General features: G+C 42.6%; 2 protein-coding genes across 4 annotated transcripts in view; one reads left to right on the forward strand and one right to left on the reverse strand.

Annotated features, from left to right (window-relative positions):
- Positions 1-16361, forward strand: part of LOC123746998 (uncharacterized) — a 26128-nt gene extending 9767 nt beyond the window's left edge. Inside the window, exons 3-4 of one of the 3 annotated variants that reach the window (XR_011225614.1) lie at positions 4594-4779; positions 5198-11070. The gene's annotated coding sequence lies outside the window, so the exon portion shown is untranslated. Of the gene's footprint in view, positions 1-4593; positions 4780-5197; positions 11071-14261 lie in introns of those variants that run through there. The other 2 variants (XR_011225618.1, XR_011225619.1) reach the window with 2 other exon arrangements.
- The window catches only part of LOC123746995 (centrosomal protein of 135 kDa), a 145061-nt gene that overhangs the window by 5994 nt on the left and 116393 nt on the right, over positions 1-22674 (reverse strand). Inside the window, 5 exon segments of the mRNA XM_069317321.1 lie at positions 1524-1703; positions 4585-4761; positions 5151-5327; positions 7488-7641; positions 10291-10416. Of these exon segments, the coding sequence (XP_069173422.1) occupies positions 1524-1703; positions 4585-4761; positions 5151-5327; positions 7488-7641; positions 10291-10416 (814 nt within the window).

Below are 22674 nucleotides of genomic sequence, written 5' to 3' on the forward strand. Positions count from 1 at the left end.
CAGACTAAAAGAAAGGACCTTGTCAACGACCCAGGAGACCCAAACCCCAGAACCAGAAGGAGGGAAGTAAGGGAATCTGGGCAAACCAAAACGCGTCCACAGCCTCGGAGGCCAAGACGCAGAGAACAACGAAGAGCCGCATTTGAACAACAAAAGAAAGCACCCTCTGCCTGACCAACCAAGCAGCAACTCAAGGACCCCTCAGGAAGCAGCAGACCCAAACATCACCCGAAAAGAAGGAAACAACATTGTTACGAACCCGACTACATCGTTGGGGAGTGAAGTAGTGACATCAGCGCCATCCGTGAGTCTGCTCCCTAAATCCCCATTAAATGGATGACGCCATTTGGTGTTGGCAGTATGGTACCTGCAAGAGACCTGCCCTCCAGGCTGCCGTCTTTCCTCACAGGTGAGATTACTCTTGTCACTTCTCGCAGTGCCTCACAGTTTTGCAAGCATGAGCCCACTGGCTTCTGCTGTTTAACCAGAGTTTTGCTATTTTGCCTTTTCTCTTCTGTGTTGTATTTCTCACCATTTGCAGTCCTGTTTTTTAGGTAATATACATTGTAGGGAGCTTTATCCAAGGGATTACCAGAGTGGTTTCTGCTCAGAAATACGGCTTTAAGTATAAATGCACCTTCCTGAGCAAGCCAGTTCGTTGCTCCCATGTCCTACTTTTTCTACCTGACTTACCCTGTGATTACAAGGTTATGGTGGGATGAAAGAGGGATAGTCCCCACTTATCATTATTGACAGTACTAATAGTGTCATATGATCAGCTTGGGAACCTGCCAGGTAGCCAACTAGCAGTTTAGCAGAGTAATACTTTTTAGTCTCTTTGAAATTAAGTATTGCTTGAATGTGGCATTTTGAGGACAATTAAATGTGACTTCTACCATTATTCTAGGCTAGATTAAGAATTATCCAAACATCATTCCACTATTTATACCTCAGAAGGGTTCGCTTGAAATGATTCCTACTGCATCAGGGAGAGCTGAACATTGACTAAGGAAGTGACTGAGTGGCTTGTTCAGCAAGTAGCTTTACAGCTACATTCAAAGCCATACTTTTTCATAAGTCATCAATGAGCAGTTGAACAGTTCTCTCTTACAGTTTACACCCACAAATGCTACATTTCTCAATATTTACTTGGCTTTAAATGTTTATGCTTTACTAATCTGCTGTCCACAGTCAAATTAACATGACTAAATGAGTTAATTTAACCTGTCCTTATCAAGATGGTGCATGGTATGCTGTAACAGAAGCTGCAACAATAAAGCAACATGAGGAGTTCTTAAGGGAATTGCTATTAAAAATATACATAGATGATATACTACTAATAAACTAAAGTCCATTAGGTAAAAGAAATTAACCCATTCTGCTCAATCAGCTATTCAATAATGAAAGGTAAATGTGACATTAGAACACCTAAATTCATACAGATATAGCACTGTACTGCATAATAGGTAAGAACTAACAGCAAGTTTAGTAAGGACTTTCCAGTTGTGAAAGGTATAACTAACCTTCCTCTGTAGCTGATGTTTCTCCACCTCCAACTGCTTGTTGTTGGCCTCAGATGACCACTCTGCTCTTCGTTTCTCATTAAGCACCTCTTCCATGGACCTAACAGTTGAGCGTTCGTTGTTGAGTTGACTGGTAAGTGCATCTAACCTCTGCTCTAGGGATCGTTTCTGTTCTAATACCTGGACAATGGGTTGTAATACTGTGAAAGATATCACTAAACACCACATCTGGTTGCAGACATTCCTGAGCAATGTTAGATTTATATTTTCTACGATTATCATCATATTACACTATTTAATTGTCAATTGTTATCCTATAATTACACAAAGATTTGGAAATAGTTACAGTATTTAATATACAGTATACAATGGGCTCTCACATAGAGTGAGAGATGAATCAGAAATAAAAGTTGTACATTCTCCATGAAATTGTATTATACAAGGCTAATAATACTTGGGGAAAACAGTGATGTATTTCAAAGACCCCCAAAAGTCTCTTATGTCAATAAAGTCCAGTTCTTGCCTGAACATTATTGCTCAGTACTTTACCCAGAAATATATTGTATTGTGTAAATAGAACATTGAGTGAAATGAAATGCTCTTTTCTGAAGTAGTTCACCTGAGCATGCCAGGTGGCATCTGTATACAAGAGGTTACTATGACTACTCGGTGCCATCCAAGAACAAGGACCTTGCAAACTCCATCTTGTCCCTTCCATTGGCCAATGCCATGGCCATGGGAGGTGGGGTGGAGGGTGGGGGGAATTGGGGATCCAGTACTGAGGTGAACCAATAGCCAAAAATAAAAGGGAGACACTAAACACTCATCTTCCCTCAGTAATACAGTATTTGGCAACACACAAATCACCAGACAAAACTATGAACTACCAAACTTGATACAGTATAGTACTTAGCCATCTTGCTCCACCACTAGTATGGTTTTCGATCTGGAAGATCCTGTGTAGCAAATTTACTCAGTTTCTATTATCAAGCCGGTCGGCCGAGCGGACAGCATGCTGGACTTGTGATCCTGTGGTCCTGGGTTCGATCCCAGGCGCCGGCGAGAAACAATGGGCAAAGTTTCTTTCACCCTATGCCCCTGTTACCTAGCAGTAAAATAGGTACCTGGGTGTTAGTCAGCTGTCACGGGCTGCTTCCTGGGGGTGGAGGCCTGGTCGAGGACCGGGCCGCGGGGACACTAAATAGCCCCGAAATCATCTAAGATAACCTCTCAAGAAGAAGCCACAGAGATTTTACAGGAAAGAGATGGTTGGATTGACTGCATCTATCTGGACCTAAAAAAAGCTTTTGACAGAGTTCCACATAAGAGGTTATTCTGGAAACTGGAACACATTTGAAAGGTGACAGGTAAGCTTCTAACATGGATGAAAAATTTCCTGATAGAAAAATGAGGGCCGTAATCAGAGGCAATATATAAGATTGGGGGAATGTCACAAGTGGAGTACCACAGGGTTCAGTTCTTGCACCAGTGATGTTCATTGTCAACATAAATGATCTACCAGTTGGTATACAAAATTATATGAACATGTTTGCTGATGATGCTAAGATAATAGGAAGGATAATAAACTTAGAAGATTGTCATGCCCTTCAAGATGACCTGGACAAAATACTGTAAGTATATGGAGCACCACATGGCAAATGGAATTTAATGTTAATAAATGCCATGTTACGGAATGTGGAATAGGAGAACATAGATCCCACACAACCTATATATTATGTGAGAAATCTTTAAAAAGTTCTGATAAAGAAAGAGATCTAGAGGTGGTTCTAGATAGAAAAATATCACCTGAGAACCACATAAAGAACATTGTGCAAGGAGCCTATGCTACACTTTCTAACTTCAGAATTGCTTTTAAATACATGGATGGAGAAATACTAAAGAAATTGTTCACGACTTTTGTTAGACCAAAGCTGGAATATGCAGCGGTTGTATGGTGCCCATATCTTAAGAAGCACATTAACAAACTGGAAAAGGTGCAATAACATGCCACAAAGTGGCTCCCAGAACTGAAGAACAAGAGCTACGAGGAGAGGTTAGAGGCATTAAATATGCAAAAACTAGAAGATAGATGAAAAAGAGGCGATATGATCACTATAGGTACGTTCAAAATAGTAACAGGAATCGATAAAATTGACAGGGAAGAATTCCTGAGACCAGGAACTTCAAGAACAAGATGTCATAGATTTAAACTAACGAAACAAAGCTGCCGGAGAAATATAAGAAAATTCACTTTTGTAAACAGAGTGGTATACGGTTGGAACAAGTTAGGTGAGAAGGTGGTGGAGGCCAAAACCATCAGTAATTTCAAAGCGTTATATGACAAAGAGTGCTAGGGAGACGGGACACCATGAGCGTAGCTCTCATCCTGTAACTACACTTAGGTAATTACCTCTCCTCCTCCTCCTCTCCCCTCCTCACCATCTTCCATACGCCAACAGGAGTCATCAGTGAAGGAAAGTAATGACTTGTACATACTTTTGTAGTGAAGATTTGGGTGAATTAGGTATAAAATTTACTTTGAAGTTAATTTCTTGGGGAGTCAGGAATGGATTAATTTATTTCCCATTATTTCTTTTGGGGAAATTTGCTTCAGTTTGCGAATTTTCGGGTTACGAACCATCTCCAGGAACGGATTAAATTCATAAACTAAGGTACCCCTGTAAATATATCTATATAGGTCCCTGTAATATTTATATATTATAAGGGTCCCTGTAGTACAGTCAGGTTTGTTCATGACTCGCAATTGAGAATTCTGGGTCTGAATCCAAGGCGGGACAGAAATGGTTGGGTGCATATCATATCACCTAGTACCCCTGTTCACCTAACAATAAATATGTACCCAGGAGTTAGTCAGCATATTATAAAGTTGCATCCTGGGAAGGGTCAGTAAGTCAATCATGGGGAAAGAGGTGTGTGTGGGGGGGGGGGGGGGGGTGGACCTCGATACAAGCGTAACATGTACAAATACCCTCTGCCTGCCTGTTCCCCGACAATGAATTATTATTATTATTATTATATATTGCTAATATAGTTGCATTACTTTTTCCAGGGAGGTATTGAGCCTGGCTACCTCTCCCTCTGCTTGACTTCTCTTCATTTCCAGCTTCTGTGCTAGGTCACGGGTTGTGAGAAGTTCCTTTTCTACATTGTACTTGTCTTCCTCCAACTTTCTGCATGAGTCTTCCAGTTCATCACACTTCTGACTTGCCTCCATCATCTGCACATAACATAAAAGGTGCCGAATATTGACTTTTTCATTTGATATATTAAACTAAGATCATTAATAAATTACAATAAAGTTGAATTGCATTTCAATATAATTTATATATGCCTTTACATTTTCTACATACAATTAATTTGAATGAAAAGCTTGTTAAATTCAAAGGTAGAGAAATAGTATGTAGTATTTTCTAAATTTTGCAAACAAGATTAGTATTAAGTTCTAACTTCAAACATAGAAACTTTTGGCTAGGCCACAAAGATAAAAGGTCATGTTTACCCAAAAGTATTGTACAGTAAAATTAATTTGTGGAATTCACAGATGGAAAAATATCTTAAATTATTTAATGTAATTTATTTCTTAATGGAAGTAAAATAAATGTGCACCTGACTAATAAGCTGCTCTCTCTCCTCTTTAAACTTGGCCATCATAGCTTCCATCTTGGTCATCTCCTGCTCTCGTGATGTAATGCTTTCCTCCAGGGAGGCATTGAGAGACTTGAGCGATGACACTGCCTCATTCAGGTTCAGATACTGCTTCTTCAACATTGACTGCTCTGAATCCTGCAAGACACCATTCAAAGATTGAAAGCTCATTAAACACTAAATCTAATAATGATTTCTGGGATGGACCCTCAAAGTAGCTTCTTGAACTAAGCACAGCACTGGTTCAGTCAAGCCTGAGAGCTGCATCAGGCCATTGAGACCAACTCTTGCATACTGAGAGCTAGGATCAGAATCTAAGAAGTAAAGAGAGACCGGGGATCAGAGATCTCCCAAAAATCTAGATATAAGTAATAAAACTACGGGTGACCTGGGCTGCCACTTGGTGATGGTGAGGTGCAATACTGTTAAGGAGCTTACACTGCAACAATGATCATGTCATAGTTACCTGAGGGTTCCTAATTTTCTTAAAATAGTGGCTTGTTTTCTGGTGCTTATGCTTTCTGGGTTTTTAGGTTTTAACACTATCGCTCGCTTTGGACACCGATCACGCCCACTTTTTTTCTCTTCGAGTCCTAGCTGTGGACAGGACTCGCATCCACTCCAAAAATATTTGTATAAAATTCATTTTTTATCTGATCAACCTCGGGATAGTTTCAATATAAGCGCCTTTAGAGTGCGCACAGTTTGATACCAAAGTAAAAGATGTAACATGAAACTTGATGTCAGAACACTTGAAAGAGTATAAATATGTTTTTGGGTCTAAATTTTAAATTTTAAAATATTTGTTAAAATTCTATTTATTGTGCTATTATGATGGGACTAGTTTTAAAATGCGTGCCTTTAGATTGCAAACAATTTGTTACCAAAACGAGCGACGTAACACAAAAATTGATGTCAGAACACTGGAAAGATATAAATAATTGTGATGAGCGTCCCAAATTAAAATATTTGTTAAAATTCCAGTTATTGCTCTATTATTATGAGACTAGTTTTAAAATGCGCGCCTTTATATTTTGAACAATTTGATGCCATAACGAGCGACGTAACACGAAAATTGATGTTATCAAACTGAACGAGTATGCACACTAGGTTGTGGTGTGCAAATTGGTGCTCGTTCATGGGTAACTTTGGGATTTGCTGCAGGGAGTCTTGCCAGGCTTTTGGACATTATATGCATATACACCTGCAGGGAATTTAATTGCGAACACAATGATACCAAAACGAACGACGTAGCACGAGAATTAAGGTAAGAAAACTGAAACGAGTATACACATTTTACTGATTTTGTGCGCTCACGGGTAACTTTTCCAACTTTAGGCTTTGCTGTGGGAAGTCATGCCAGGCTTTTGGACATTATATGCATATACACTTGTAGGCAATTCCATTGCCAACACAATGATACCAAAACGAACAACGTAGCATGAGAATTAAGGTAAGAAAGCTGAAACGAGTACAGAATAAACATTTAGGTGTCGCCGCACGCTCGCCCGCACCATGACATCAAAGTCTGCGGCGCTCACGCGCCGTGCACGATAGTGTTAAGTTGATCTGATCCGCCAAGCTCTCCTTGCCACAAAGAACTCTGGCTCCTCCAGCACTTGAAACTGTGAATGTAGGATCACCACCAGGTGCTGAGCTTCCTAACAGAAAGTTTTTTTTTTTTTTTTTTTTTTTTTTTTTTTTTTTTTTTTTTTTTGAGATATATACAAGAGTTGTTACATTCTTGTACAGCCACTAGTACGCGTAGCGTTTCGGGCAGGTCCCTGGAATACGATCCCCTGCCGTGAAGAATCGTTTTTTCATCCAAGTACACATTTTACTGTTGCGTTAAACAGAGGCTACAGTTAAGGAATTGCGCCCAGTAAATCCTCCCCGGCCAGGATACGAACCCATGACATAGCGCTCGCGGAACGCCAGGCGAGTGTCTTACCACTACACCACGGAGACTGTTTATCACACATAACTCTGCTTCCTCAGTGCTTATCACATTATCATAACTCAGTTTTTCTTGTTCCTTTTCATTTTATGAAGTAATGCAGGAGAGATATGGATGCAAGAATTGCAAGACATGAATATAAAAATACATACTGTATATGTTAACAGTAACTACAATAGCAATAAAATGATTAACAATAGTCACATATTATACTAGAAATGTGGGTAAACATGATATAATACAGTATATGGGTAGTCATTTTTAAGATGACCATTCAGAGCTTGAGAATTTGGAGCAAGATTAAATTAAGGAACCTGGACTATACACCATCTACCACTGACCTTGGAAGAGAGAATGCTGGTCAACTCCTCTAAAGTGAGACAATATTCTTGGGCCTTCTTCTTGAAATTATCCTTTGACACCCGAGACTTTTCGAGATCCTCTTGCAGGTTCTTGCAGTCCTGAGTCATGCTTGCCAATTCCTTCTGCAGTTGTCTGATTAAATGACAGTAAAGTAAATGATGTTCTGTAAATTTGGATACTGAAAAACAAGATTTCATATGTGAATTATTTTAATTATTTTCCAAGATCCCATGTGTAACCTAAAATGGTCTTAACTTTTGAAACTAAAATTGGTAGCAAGTTCAGGTAATGCAATCAGTCCGTTTAAACACAGAACATAGTTTAAATTTTAAAGGATTTACTTTCAAATATACGAATGAACTTAACAGCTTTCCTTACTTGTATAACATTGATGATATTTTAGATGAGTCTTGTCAAGACCTAATAATTCCTTCACAAATACTTCACTATCCATAAAGTTTTGTTTCCCTGCATCCTTTATGTACAAAATTATGTACTTAACTTGTGCATTGCCCTTGTATTACCAGAATTATCTTCTCTGGAGTGTTTAAGAGCCACTCCCTTAGAGCTTACTCTTTGCTTGTGGTGGCCCACCGGGGTCGGCCTTCACAGCCCAGTGAACTAGGCTATGTCCACTTGCTTTTAGGTCTGGCACAGTGATTCCAGTGCCTGGATGTTCTGTTTGGTTTATCCTTCAGGCCTTGGAAATCCCTTGCAGGTTCAATGGTCCTATGAACATCCCCTCTGAACCTGATGTCGTCTTGTGCGAATTTGAGGGTTGTTCGTCGTCCATGCCACGAGTCGTCTTGTGTTCATGTGTTCTGCTTTCATTATACTGTTTGTGGGGTATGTGACACCTTCGGCCCTAAGCAATGCGGGGTTTGCTTCTACGATATTGCTCTCCATTCTAACCCCACCTAATGCCATTCCGAAGTCTCGGGCAGCTTCCACTATGTGTTTGCTGTGTTTGTCTCCAGCTGTCTAAGTCATATGCCCGATTTAATGGTTTTCGATTTGGAAGATCCTGTGTAATGAATTTACTCAGTTTCTATGATGGAGCTACAAAGATTTTACAGGAAAGAGATGGTTGGGTTGACTGCATCTATCTGGACATTTAAAAGGCTTTTGACAGAGTTCCACATAAGAAGTTGTTCTGGAAACTAGAACATATTGGAAGGGTGACAGGTAAGCTTCTAACATGGATGAAATTTTTTTGATAGGAAAATGAGGGCAATAATCAGAGGCAATGTATCGGACTGGAGAAATGTCACAAGTGGATTACTACAGGGTTCAGTTCTTGCACTGGTAATGTTCATTGTCTATATAAACTCTCTACCAGATGGAATACAGAATTATATGAACATGTTTGCTGATGATGCTAATATAATAGGGAAGATAAGAAACTTAGATGATTGTCATGTCCTTCAAGAAGTCCTGGACAAAATAAGTATATGGAGCACCACTTGGCAAATAGAATTTAATTTTTTTTTTTTTTTTTTTTTTGATATATACAAGAGTTGTTACATTCTTGTACAGCCACTAGTACGCGTAGCGTTTCGGGCAAGTCCTTAATCCTATGGTCCCTGGAATACGATCCCCTGCCGCAAAGAATCGTTTTTTCATCCAAGTACACATTTTACTGTTGCGTTAAACAGAGGCTACAGTTAAGGAATTGCGCCCAGTAAATCCTCCCCGGCCAGGATACGAACCCATGACATAGCGCTCGCGGAACGCCAGGCGAGTGTCTTACCACTACACCACGGAGACTGTAGTGTAAATAAATGTCATGTTATGGAATGTGGAATAGGAAAAGATAGACCCACACAACCTATAAATTATGTGAGAAATCTTTAAATAATTCTGATAAAGAAAGATATCTAGGGGTGGTTCTAGATAGAAAACTATCACCTGAGGATCGCATTAAGAACATTGTGTGGGGAGCCTATGCTACACTTTCTAACTTCAGAATTGCTTTTAAATACATGGATAGCAAAACACTAAAGAAATTGTTCACAACTTTTGTTAGACCAAAGGTGGAATATGGAGTGGTTGTATGGTGCCCATATCTTAAGAAGCATATTAACAAAAAGGAAAAGGTGCAGAGATGCTACAAGGGCTCCCAGAACTGAAGGGCAAGAGCTGTGAGGAGATGTTAGAGGCACTAAATATGCCAAAACTAGAAGATAGAAGAAAAAGAGGCAATATGATCACTATGAACAAAATAGTAACAGGAATCAAAAAAATTGATAGGGAAGATTTCCTGAGACCTGGCACTTCAAGAACAAGAGGTCATAGATTTAAATTAACTAAACAAAGATGCCGAAGAAATATAAGAAAATTCACTTTCGCAAACAGAGTGGTAGACGGTTGGAAAAAGTTGGGTGAGAAGGTGGAGGAGGCCAAACCCGTCTGTAGTTTCAAAGCGTTATATGACAAAGAGTACTGGGAAGACGGGACATCACGAGCATAGCTCTCATCCTGTAACTACACTTGGGTAATTATACTTTGGTAATTACTTGTTCCTGAAGTGCTCAGACATCATCAGTTGTGAGTCGTGTGTGAACCGTTTTTCATTCATAAACAGAGGGTTCGGCAGGTGCATGGAATGGACTTTGGCCTTTATTTATGAGGACAGGCTGCCATGTGGTGCATAATAAATGAACAAAACTAAATGGTTAAAAAATTACACACACACACACTGTATGTAATGTAACTGGGTGAAGCAAGTAAGTTTGGTGAAGGAAGCTAGGAAGAGTGGCAGTACTGTATAGTGAGCCTGACCTGATCTCCTTGTTGGCTACATCCCTGGCGAGGGTGGTGGCAGCCAGGTCCTGCTCCAGCCGCTGGCTCCGTCTCTCCTCCCCTGCTACTTTCCGTTCCTCTGCCGCCACCGTCGACAACGCAGCACTGCACCAAACACTAACAGTTAATATCCTCCAATTGATGAATAAAAAAGTTTTGATTACTTTCACAACCAGGAAATTCACCCAGCAAGTGCAAAACAGTTAAGTACTTGCAACAACATTCACCACTGCCCACACAATGGGTATAATGTGCACAGGTCACATTTGAGACTAGGCATCACTCCTCATACAATAATCTATCACTTTCTGTGGTTGATTGTTCAATAAATCACTGAACTATATGAACTTCTGGCTATGGAGGCCAGAAGAAAAATGTATATACAGTGGTACCTTGAATAACAATCGCCTCAAATGGCGAGCATTTTGGGTAACGACTGGCCCAATCGCCGAAAAATCGTTTCGTATGGCGACCGCTTGTTTGAATAACGACGACACCACATGGTGGGGTCGCGCTGTTTCTTGCACACTCTCGAACGCCTCCGACAATGCAAATAAATTATGTTGTTTTTGTTTAAAGATGCTAATGATGCTGGGATATAAAGGGGTGCCTGCTGAGATGTTGCAAAGCAATGACTTTTTTGTAGAACAAAAGAAATGAAATTGTTTAAAATACAACAAATGTTAAAAAGGTTCGTTCGGTGTTTGGCAGGTAGGCTGCTCCATGTTTCTTAAATAAAAAAATGAAAATAAAAAAAAATGAAATTTTTTGAAAAACAGAACAAATGTCAAAAAGGTTCATTTGGTGGTTGCCAGGTAGGCTGCTTCATGTTTCTTAAAAAAAAAAAAGGGTTGAAAAAATTTGAAAAACAGACAAATGTCATAAAGGTTCATTCAGTGTTTGTCGGGTGGGCTGCTCCATTATTGAGTCATAAATGAAAAATACAAAACAAAAGGAACACATTTGAAACAAAGAAAGATTGCTATAATGGAGCAGCCTACCCGACAAACACTGAACAAACCTTAATGGCATTTGTCCATTTTTCAAATTTTTTCAACCGTTTTCTTTTATTTTTCGTTTATTTTTTTTTAGTTTAGAAACATGGAGCAGCCTACCTGGTGACCACTGAACGAACTTTTTTGACATTGTTCTGTTTTTCAAAACTTCATTTTTTTTATTTTCCCCTTAAACTAGGCATGGTGTATATATACGCCATGAGTAACATCTCCCACTGTGCGCATGGTGTATATATACGCCATAGGGTGCCAGGCACGATTCAAATTGCCCGCGGCTACACGGGGTTCGCTTTAGCTTCCTCAGGGCTCTTGTAAACAGATGCCATGTTTAAACAAAATCATGGGCAATATTCTCAGGTGTGAGAGCCACAATACTGTGGGTGCAACCAAGGCTGGCACACGCAGCATGAACTAACGGCATTGCTGTTCAGCTTGTGACCACAGCATCGCCTAAAAATGTCAAAATAAATATGTAACTGCTATTATTTAGCGATGACAGTATTACAGATGACCCCTGATTGTGATAAAAATGACCAGGATTGTGATAATAGCAGGATTGTTGTGATAATTAGCACTGTGAGAGGAGTAATGCTGAGGGATGGAGGGAGATAGCATCTTTACTGACTGTGTGGCTACCTGTTATTATCTTTATTTTATTTATTGTTTAACTTATTCCTTCTTTGACGGGAAATTCGTGTCTGCATAAGCAGTTCCGTTATTTTTTTCCTGCGTTTATAGTGTCGTCTGCGTTCTCTTTCTACGTTGGATCTCTTTCTGGCTTTCCTCAAAGGAACATGTTTCAGACAGACTTGATACGCTTCCGAAGTCAGTTTTTCTATTCCTTCTGTAGGACTTGTATTACTTAGAACAGTTTCCCATGGAATGTTTGTAAGTTCCCTGTTTATTATCTCCCAGTCTATCCTTTTATTATTAAAATTGAATTTACTGAATAGCCCCTCTCGCTTGATCAACGTTTTAGGTCTATTCTGAGTATTGATGGTCGTTTGCACTTCAATGAGCTTGTGATCTGAGTATGTGGTATCTGATATCGTAATGTCTCTGATAATGTCTTCATTGTTCGTAAAGACCAGATCTAAACAAAGTCAACAAACTTGATACATTAATTATATGTAAGTGACTCTTTATCATCCTTAATAGCTCCAACTCTTAAAGATATAACTGTAACATGCTCGTATCTGAAGCTAGACACAAATACAACAAAATTATTAATGATGGTAACAGAGTCCATTTCAAGTTGGCCTCCGAATGCATGATAGAGCTGATAAGTTAGCCAAAGAATCTGCCTTTAAAGGAGCCGTTGAGTGTAACCTTGGATTGTCAATGAGCAATCTGAGAGCAGCAGTACACCGAGAACTTCAACAAGATCTTGTAGATTTGAGGCAAAGTGAAATTGACACCAGTAATTCCATCTATCATACTATCATGCAAGAGGAGCCACACATATATGGATCATCCAATCAAATCAGCAGACTTCTAGATGTTACTGCTGCTCGGCTTAGACTCAGTTACAAGTATCTCTGGGAATTCTCATTACCTGCTGATATAGACCTGACCAAATGTAAACTGTGTCAGCAAAATTATTCGCACACCCTCCGTCACTATGTGATGGAGTGCAAAAAGATACGTGAATTCAGAGACAATTATATAACCAATGTTCCAGCGATGTGTAAATATTTCATTCAAAATGATCTGCTACCAGAAATTTTAGCCAAATATCCCCAGTTTTTTTTTTTTTTTTTTTTTTTTTTTTTTTTTTTTTTTTTTTTTTTTTTTTTTTTTTTGAGATATATACAAGAGTTGTTACATTCTTGTACAGCCACTAGTACGCGTAGCGTTTCGGGCAAGTCCTTAATCCTATGGTCCCTGGAATACGATCCCCTGCCGCGAAGAATCGTTTTTTCATCCAAGTACACATTTTACTGTTGCGTTAAACAGAGGCTACAGTTAAGGAATTGCGCCCAGTAAATCCTCCCCGGCCAGGATACGAACCCATGACATAGCGCTCGCGGAACGCCAGGCGAGTGTCTTACCTGCGACTACAGTTCGCTAACTGTAGGTAGTAACTGAGTGATTGTAACCTATCCACCGCTGCCCACTGGATGGGGGGCGGTGTGCAGGACAAACATATCAATTGTGACACTAGCTCTCCACATATGTCAGTTGCTTAATTTAGAAACTGTATTTGTGGTCGATCTCGAACCCATTATTGATATGACGATGTGTATTAAATTTTGTAACTAGCTCATCAAGATTGTAACTTGCTTAGCTAAATGAATTGTGGGGTTCAGTTCCTGAGCCCATTATGTACCTCTGTAACCCTTTCCACTACCGCCCACAAGATGGGTATGGGGTGCATAATAATGAACTAAACTAACATTAGTGTGGCGGCCGGCCGACAGCTGCACGGGCTTATATAAACAAATCTCTGTGTGAGAGTGTCCAGAAGGCATTATAAAACTTTCCAATAAATACTTTCTACATTAAGCCATTCAGCGCCCGTAAAGCTTTTTCTGGCGAAATCTTGCGTGAGTTAAAAGCAATTCCAAACACCATGTTTAAGTCAAGCGAGAGTTGGTGGGGAGAGACCCCAAGTCTTACATACACCAACCTATATGTAAAGCTCGCTCCCCAACACGACGTCGCCTGCCCGCCAAACTCACGCCAAAAACCATGACGGAGTTTCACGGAGAGTAAAAACAGGTGTGTGCGTGCGTGCGTGGGAGGAAAGTGAAACGCATCCAGACATAATCTGCCTTGCACATGGGAGGGTGATGGATGTGTGTGTATGTATGTATGTGTTGTGTGGGTGGGTGTGTGTGTGTGTGTGTGTGTGTTGGGTGCGCGCGCACACATACAGACGCCGCCTCACCCAGCCTCACGTGACGTAACAAACCACTTTCTCTCCCTTGACAGCCTCCCGCCACACCTCAACATTACTCAAGTGATCAGCTACAGTAAGAGGATAAGCCTCCACCCACAAGTGTACGTAGCAGCGTGACTAGGTGCCCGGGGCCCACTCTCACTGGATGCAACTCTTAAGAGTTCCTGTACCATCAAGTTCATCCTTCAAGTTCCTGTACCATCAAGTTCATCCTTCAAGTTCCTGTACCATCAACTTCATCCTTCAAGTTCCTGTACCATCAAGTTCATCCTTAAAGTTACTGTACCATCAAGTTCATTCTTCAAGTTCAAATATGCTAATTTATTTCGTCAGAAAAACGTTTACAATTTTCGCAAAAGTTCTTTAAATGCAAAACTGTTTACTGATATCTAGAACAGAAGAAAAGTGGTTGGTTAACACAGAGCCGGTGTTGAGTACTGTAGGTAAATGTTAGCGTTGACACTAAGACTGTCAGCAGTAACAGTAGCCACACCCACCACCAGTACCAGTAGCCACACCCACCACCACCACCACCAGTACCAGTAGCCACACCCACCACCACCACCACCAGTACCAGTAGCCACACCCACCACCACCACCACCAGTACCAGTAGCCACACCCACCACCAGTACCAGTAGCCACACCCACCACCACCACCACCATTACCAGTAGCCACACCCACCACCAGTAACAGTAGCCACACCCACCACCAGTACCAGTAGCCACACCCACCACCAGTAACAGTAGCCACACCCACCACCAGTAGCCACACCCACCACCAGTAACAGTAGCCACACCCACCACCAGTACCAGTAGCCACACCCACCACCAGTAACAGTAGCCACACCCACCACCAGTACCAGTAGCCACACCCACCACCACCACCACCATTACCAGTAGCCACACCCACCACCAGTAACAGTAGCCACACCCACCACCAGTACCAGTAGCCACACCCACCACCAGTAACAGTAGCCACACCCACCACCAGTACCAGTAGCCACACCCACCACCAGTAACAGTAGCCACACCCACCACCAGTACCAGTAGCCACACCCACCACCAGTAACAGTAGCCACACCCACCACCAGTACCAGTAGCCACACCCACCACCAGTAACAGTAGCCACACCCAGCACCAGTACCAGTAGCCACACCCACCACCAGTAACAGTAGCCACACCCAGCACCAGTACCAGTAGCCACACCCACCACCAGTAACAGTAGCCACACCCACTATCAGTGGGTGTGGCTACTGGTTGTAGACGACCTTAAGAAATGAGGACCTTAAACATAATACAGGGTACAAAACACCATCAAATGTGCCCATAGTAGGAAAACAGCATGTCAAGGATTTACATGCTACTGATCGGATGGATTACGAAATCAAATCCAGGGATCCCATCACAATGGTTGTACTCTTCAAGTCACTTGTGTTGTCCCGTCTTGAGTACTGCTCAGTACTCACTTCCCCCCTTCAGAGCAGGAGAGATTGCTGAAATAGAGGGGAATACAGAGAACATATACGGCACGCATAGACGCAATAAAGCACCTAAATTATTGGGATCGTCTCAAAACTCATCAGATGTACTCACGGGAAGACGAGAGAGATCAATAATATACACATGAAAAATACTGGAGGGTCATTGTAACACGGGTTTGAGTCCTCTCTCTCTACTTCTCTACCTTCTGGAATAATTCTTACAACAGCCTAGTTTGTTACAACCCCCCCGCACAAGCACTTAGTAAACCTTGTTAATTTGTTAAAATTCACGAGGTTTAGTATCCAAACCCACAATTCAACTCATGCCACAAACAAAAGCTAACCTAACTAATAAAATTTGACAAATAATAGTCCAACATCATAATGAACATGTTCATATTTCATAAATTTTTCAGCTGTCAACTGACAGCAATCCTCCAATATCAGGAAACATACATCCTATCCTTACTGACATAGCTAAATAACATGTCCCTACTCTACCATCAAAAACTAGCTATTAAACTCTCTTGGCTCTTCACTAGCCAAGTCCATGTGTCCTCTAGAGCCGGCCACACCGTGCTCAAACAAACATTAAAGTTATAAGTTCAGACTGAACTTTGTCATCCGGGAGCGTACTACGGAACTAACAAGCTCACATCCGTGTACTAACCACTCCCCATCAATGTCAACCTTGACATGTTAAGGAACACACCTAATGTTTATTACATGTATCTAAAAATATAAAAAAAAAATTCCTATACTATATCACAGGTTTCAGCTGACTGTACAGCCAAGTGTTCTCACTCACTAGAAGTGTCAATGTTTATATTGGTCCGCCTCTCCTGTGTTCAAACATTCTGAAAAAAATAGCACAACATAATTTTCCATAACCGTTTGTTCTGGGCTGAGACAATTACACAGGGTCTTCGATTTTGATTACTGACCAATTTATAGAGTAAAATTCATATATTATACCAGGATTATTTTAAATCTGTTTTTCAACATTTATAAAGAATTGATTCTAACTCTGTTTTTCAACATTTAAACAAAAGTGTCCAGATGTTCTTTACACAGATGTTCAGAGCCAACTTTGTTGTTTGTATCAATTGTTCATATTGAGTAATCGAAAAGAAAAAATCGATGCTGCTGGATGCTGAATGTAGTCGCTGACGATGACGGTGTCGATCTTGCTTCTCCCCATGTGTAGACATCAATACCTGGTCCTCTTGTACTCCCATCCGGTACTCCTGAATGACGACAGAGTGTAGTAGAGCTGAGTGCCAAGTGACAGCTGTAGAATACTGTTACTTCGGCCATTAATCTTGCTCTCGACAGTCCACACGCCTTCATATCAATCACAGTTCACACGGCAGTCTTGATGTTAAACTTGACGGCGCAGATGACCACAGCAGAGCAGAACTGGATGTACCAACGGTGTCTCTTAGCAGGAGTGGTGTCAGAAGGTCGTAGAGGCGGGTTGCTTGTTTGCAGAACAGGTGAATCTCGTCTTCCATCATTGCTCACGTCATCTCAGGCGTTTCTTGATGTCACCAGGTTACTAGGCCGTAAACACCAACTGTGTATACCCTCGTACCGCCGACTTTAGGCCAAAGGAGACAATTTTGCGACCTTCTATTGGCGAGTCCCGGTACTCTGTAGGGAAACCGTGCCTTCCACCTGTGACCGCCTTACTTCCGCTTTCTTGTTACTTCAGATGACGTAATCATTAATCTTCCGGCGAAATTCTTGAGTACTGCTACGTGCTTTCCATTTCTTGACCTCTCCTCCAACACTGCTGGAATGGCTGCAGTCTTGATGACGCAGCAGGTGGGTATTGGTGATTTCAGGTCCAAAATCTACACAGTAAAATAACAACGTACTGGAGTGAACGATATGGAAGAAATGCAAAATAGAACCAATGAAGTGCAGAGGTGCCATAGGCACAATCAGAGAACACTGTATAAACATCAGAGGTCCGCGGTTGTTCAACGTCCTCCCAGCAAGCATAAGAAATATTGCCGGAACAACCGTAGACATCTTCAAGAGGAAACTGGATTGTGTTATTTAAGGAGTGCCGGACCAACCGGGCTGTGGTGGGTATGTGCCTGCGGGCCGCTCCAAGCAACAGCCTAGTGGACCAAACTCTCACAAGTCAAGCCTGGAAGGGCGGGGGGGAAAGAAAGAAAGAAAGAAAGAAAGAAAGAAAGAAAGAAAGAAAGAAAGAAAGAAAGAAAGAAAGAAAGAAAGAAAGAAAGAAAGAAAGAAAGAAAGAAAGAAAGAAAGAGAGAGAAAGAAAGAAAGAAAGAAAGAAAGAAAGAAAGAGAGAGAGAAAGAGAAAGAGAGAGAAAGAGAGAGAGAGAGAGAGAGAGAGAGAGAGAGAGAGAGAGAGAGAGAGAGAGAGAGAGAGAGAGAGAGAGAGAGAGAGAGAGAGAGAGAGAGACAGAGAGAGAGAGAGACAGAGAGAGAGAGAGACAGAGAGAGAGAGACAGAGAGAGAGAGACAGAGAGAGAGAGACAGAGAGAGAGAGACAGAGAGAGAGAGACAGAGAGAGAGAGACAGAGAGAGAGACAGAGAGAGAGAAAGAGAGAGACAGAGAGAGACAGTGAGAGAGACAGAGAGAGACAGACAGACACAGACAGACAGACAGAGATACACACACACACACTTTCGGCCTTGAGGTGAAGGGCACTACTTCCAGCCTCTAACCCGTCCGCTGTACCAACACCACCACCACCACACCAGGTGGGTACTGACCATCCCACACACCACACCACCACCACACCAGGTGGGTAGTGACCATCCCACACACCACACCACCACCACACCAGGTGGGTACTGACCATCCCACACACCACACCACCACCACACCAGGTGGGTACTGACCATCCCACACACCACACCACCACCACACCAGGTGGGTACTGACCATCCCACACACCACACCACCACCACACCAGGTGGGTACTGACCATCCCACACACCACACCACCACCACACCACCACTAACCATCCTCCCCACACCACACCACCACCACACCACCACTAACCATCCTCCCCACACCACACCACCACTAACCATCCTCCCCACACCACACCACCACCACTAACCATCCTCCCCACACCACACCACCACTAACCATCCTCCTCACACCACAACACCACCACACCACTAACCATCCCCCACACCACACCACATCATGTTATGAGGACAGACTCCTTGCTGTGAATATGACTATGACTTGTTATGAATATGTTATGAGTTATGAGGACAGTCATGAGGACAGACTTCGTGAACTGCACCTCACGTCGCTGGAAGACAGAAGAGGAAGACATGATCACCACATACAACATTCTCAGGGGAATTGACAGGGTGGACAAGGATGGATTATTTAACACGGGTGGTACACGAACAAGGGGACACAGGTGGAAGCTGAGTACCTAAATGAGCCACAGAGACATTAGAAAGAACTTTTTCAGTGTCAGAGAAGTTAATAAATGGAACACATTAGGCAGTGATGTGGTGGAGGCTGACTCCATACACAGTTTCAAGTGTAGATATGATAGAGCCCAGTAGGCTCAGGAATCTGTACACCAGTTGAGAGGCGAGACCAAAGAGCCAGAGCTCAATCCCCGCAAGCATAATTAGGTGAGTACAATTAGGCGAGTCCATGACCACAGTACACAGATCAACATAAGACCACAATATGGTCTTATAACGTCGCCATCTTACTTTCAAACTGAGGCAGGGAAAGTGTGCCAGTTGGTGGCGCCTGACGCACTCATGCGCGCGTACATGCATGTATGCCCGTACATCGGCACACACTGCGTGAGAGCGCACTCGCGCGTCCGTACACACACACACACACACACACACACACACTGTACACCAGTTGATTGACAGTTGAGAGGCGGGACCAAAGAGCCAAAGCTCAACCCCCGCAAGCACAATTAGGTGAGTACAATTAGGTGAGTACACACACAGGGAGCCGGCCGGCCGAGCCGACAGCACACTGGGCACGTCATCCAGTGATTCCGGGTTCGATCCCAGGCGCCGGCGAGATACGATGGGCAGAGTTTCTTTCACCCTATGCCCCTGTTACCTAGCAGTAAATAAGTACCTGGGAGATAGTCAGCTGCCAGGGGCTGCTTCCTGGGGTGTGTGTGTGTGGTGTGGGGGGGGGGAAATTAGTAGTAATAGTAATAAAAACAGTTGATTGACAGTTAAGAGGCGGGCCGAAAGAGCAGAGCTCAACCCCCGCAAGCACAACTAGGTGAATACACACACACTTTTCTTTTAGCGTGAGAGTAGTGGGGAAATGGAATGCACTTAGGGAACAGGTTGTGGAAACAAATACTATTCATAATTTTAAAACCAGGTATGATAGGGAAATAGGACCGGAGTCATTGCTGTAAACAACCGATGCTCAAAAGGCGGGATCCAAAAGTCAATGCTCGATCCTGCAGACACAACTAGGTGAGTACACACACACACACACACACACACACACACACACACACACACACACACACACACACACACACACACACACACACACACACACACACACACACACACACACGAGGCTACGAGGGGGCCTTGTAGCCTGGTGGATAGCGCGCAGGACTCGTAATTCTGTGGCGCGGGTTCGATTCCCGCACGAGGCAGAAACAAATGGGCAAAGTTTCTTTCACCCTAAGTGCCCCTGTTACCTAGCAGTAAATAGGTACCTGGGAGTTAGTCAGCTGTCACGGGCTGCTTCCTGGGGTGTGTGTGTGTGGTGTGGAGAAAAAAAAAAAAAAAAGTAGTTAGTAAACGGTTGATTGACAGTTGAGAGGCGGGCCGAAAGAGCAAAGCTCAACCCCCGCAAAAACACAACTAGTAAACACAACTAGTAAACACACACCAGTCTTAGAGTATGCCGCGAAAAGGTTCAGAGGTTTGCGACGAGGCTTGTCCCAGAGTTACGAGGGATGGGATATGAAGAGCGTCTGAAGGAACTGAACCTTACTACACTAGAGACAAGAAGGGAGAGAGGAGATATGATAGGTACATATAAAATACTCAGGGGAATTGACTAAGTGGAAATAGATGAAATGTTCACACGTAATAATAACAGAACGAGGGGACATGGGTGGAAACTCAGATGAGTCACAGAGATGTTAGGAAGTTTTCTTTTAGCGTGAGACTAGTGGAAAAATGGAATGCACTTGGGGAACAGGTTGTGGAAGCAAACGCTATTCATACTTTTAAAATTAGGTATGATAGGGAAATGGGACAGGAGTCATTGCTGTAAACAACCGATGGCTGGAAAGGCGGGATCCAAGAGTCAATGCTCGATCTTGCAAGCACAAATAGGTGAGTACAAATAGGTGAGTACACACACACACACACACTTTTGCGAAAATTCACTTTCGCAAACAGAGTGGTAGACGGTTGGAACAAGTTAGGTGAGAAGGTGGTGGAGGCCAAGACCGTCACTAGTTTCAAAGCGTTATATGACAAAGAGTGCTGGGAAGACGGGACACCACTAGCGTAGCTCTCATCCTGTAACTACACTTAGGTAATTACACACACACATCTATCTCCAGTGTGTCTTATAAACAGAACAACTTCAGCTGCATACTGTACGCTGGCAAAAGTGAGAACATCCTACAGAAACCTGAATAAGGAGGTTTTTACATCACTGTATAGCGCTTGTGTGCGGCCAGTCTAGGAGCACGCCGCCCCATCCTGGAGACAACATCTAATAAAATAAACATAAGAATGTTCGATAAGGTACAGAAGTTTGCAACGAGACTCGTCCCAGACTTGGGAGGGATGAGGTATGAAGAGGGGCTGAAGGAACTGAATCTGACGATGCTAGAAATGAGGAGGGAGAAGGGGGGGGGGACATGATACGGACGTATAAAGTATTTAGGAGGATTGACAGGGGTGGAAAAAAGAGGAAATGTTTACAATAAATACCAATATAACAAGGGGGCACGGATGGAGGCTTGAGACTCAGATGTGTCATAGAGATATTAGAAAGTTTTCGTTTATCGTAAAGATAGTGAGTAAATGGAATGGCCTAAAGGAGCAGGTTCTCGAAGCAAACTCAATCCACAACTTTAAAAGCAAGTATGACTGGAAAATTGGTCAGGAGTCATTGCCTGCGGCTAGAAAAGTGGGGTCCAAGGGCTAGAGCCCGATCCTGCAGGCACAAATAGGTGAGCGCACACGCACGCTTGTGTCTGTGAACACCTTACTCCAGAAACCTAAGTAAGGAGGCGTTGAGAGCGCTTTACACACCGCTCCTGTGCCAGGTAAGTCCACTACGGGCTCACCATAGCCCGTGCTACTTGCCCCGCTCTTGTGCCAGGTAAGTCCACTACGGGCTCACCATAGCCCGTGCTACTTGGAACTTGTTCCGAGTAGCTGAATCTATAACAACAACAACACAGCGCTTTACACTGCCTACGTGAGACCAGTCTTAGAGTATGCCGCACCAGCATGGAGTCCCCACCTGAAGAAACATACGGAAACTGGAAAAGATTTAGAAATATGTGACGAGGCTCGTCCCAGAGTTGGGAGGCCTGGGGTATTTAGAGCGACTGAAGGAACTGAGCCTGACGACGCTAGAAAAAAGGAGTGAGCGGGAAGATATGATAGAAACAAATAAAATACTTAAGGGGATTGACAGAGTGGAAATAGACGAAATGTTCACACTGAATACCAACAGAACATGGGGACATGGGTGGCAGCTGGGAACTCAGATGCGTCATAGAGATGTTAGAACGTTTTCTTTTAGCGTGAGAGTAGTGGAAAAATGGAACGAACTAAGGGAGCAGGTTGTGAAAGCAAACACTAATCATAATTATAAAACTAGATATAATAGAGAAAGAGGACAGGAGTCATTGCTTTAAACAATCGGTGGTTAGAAAGGCGGTATCCAAGAGCCAATGCTCGGTCCTGCAGGCACAAAT

Source organism: Procambarus clarkii, chromosome 87 (genome assembly GCF_040958095.1).
Source record: "Procambarus clarkii isolate CNS0578487 chromosome 87, FALCON_Pclarkii_2.0, whole genome shotgun sequence".
NCBI lineage: Eukaryota > Metazoa > Arthropoda > Malacostraca > Decapoda > Cambaridae > Procambarus > Procambarus clarkii.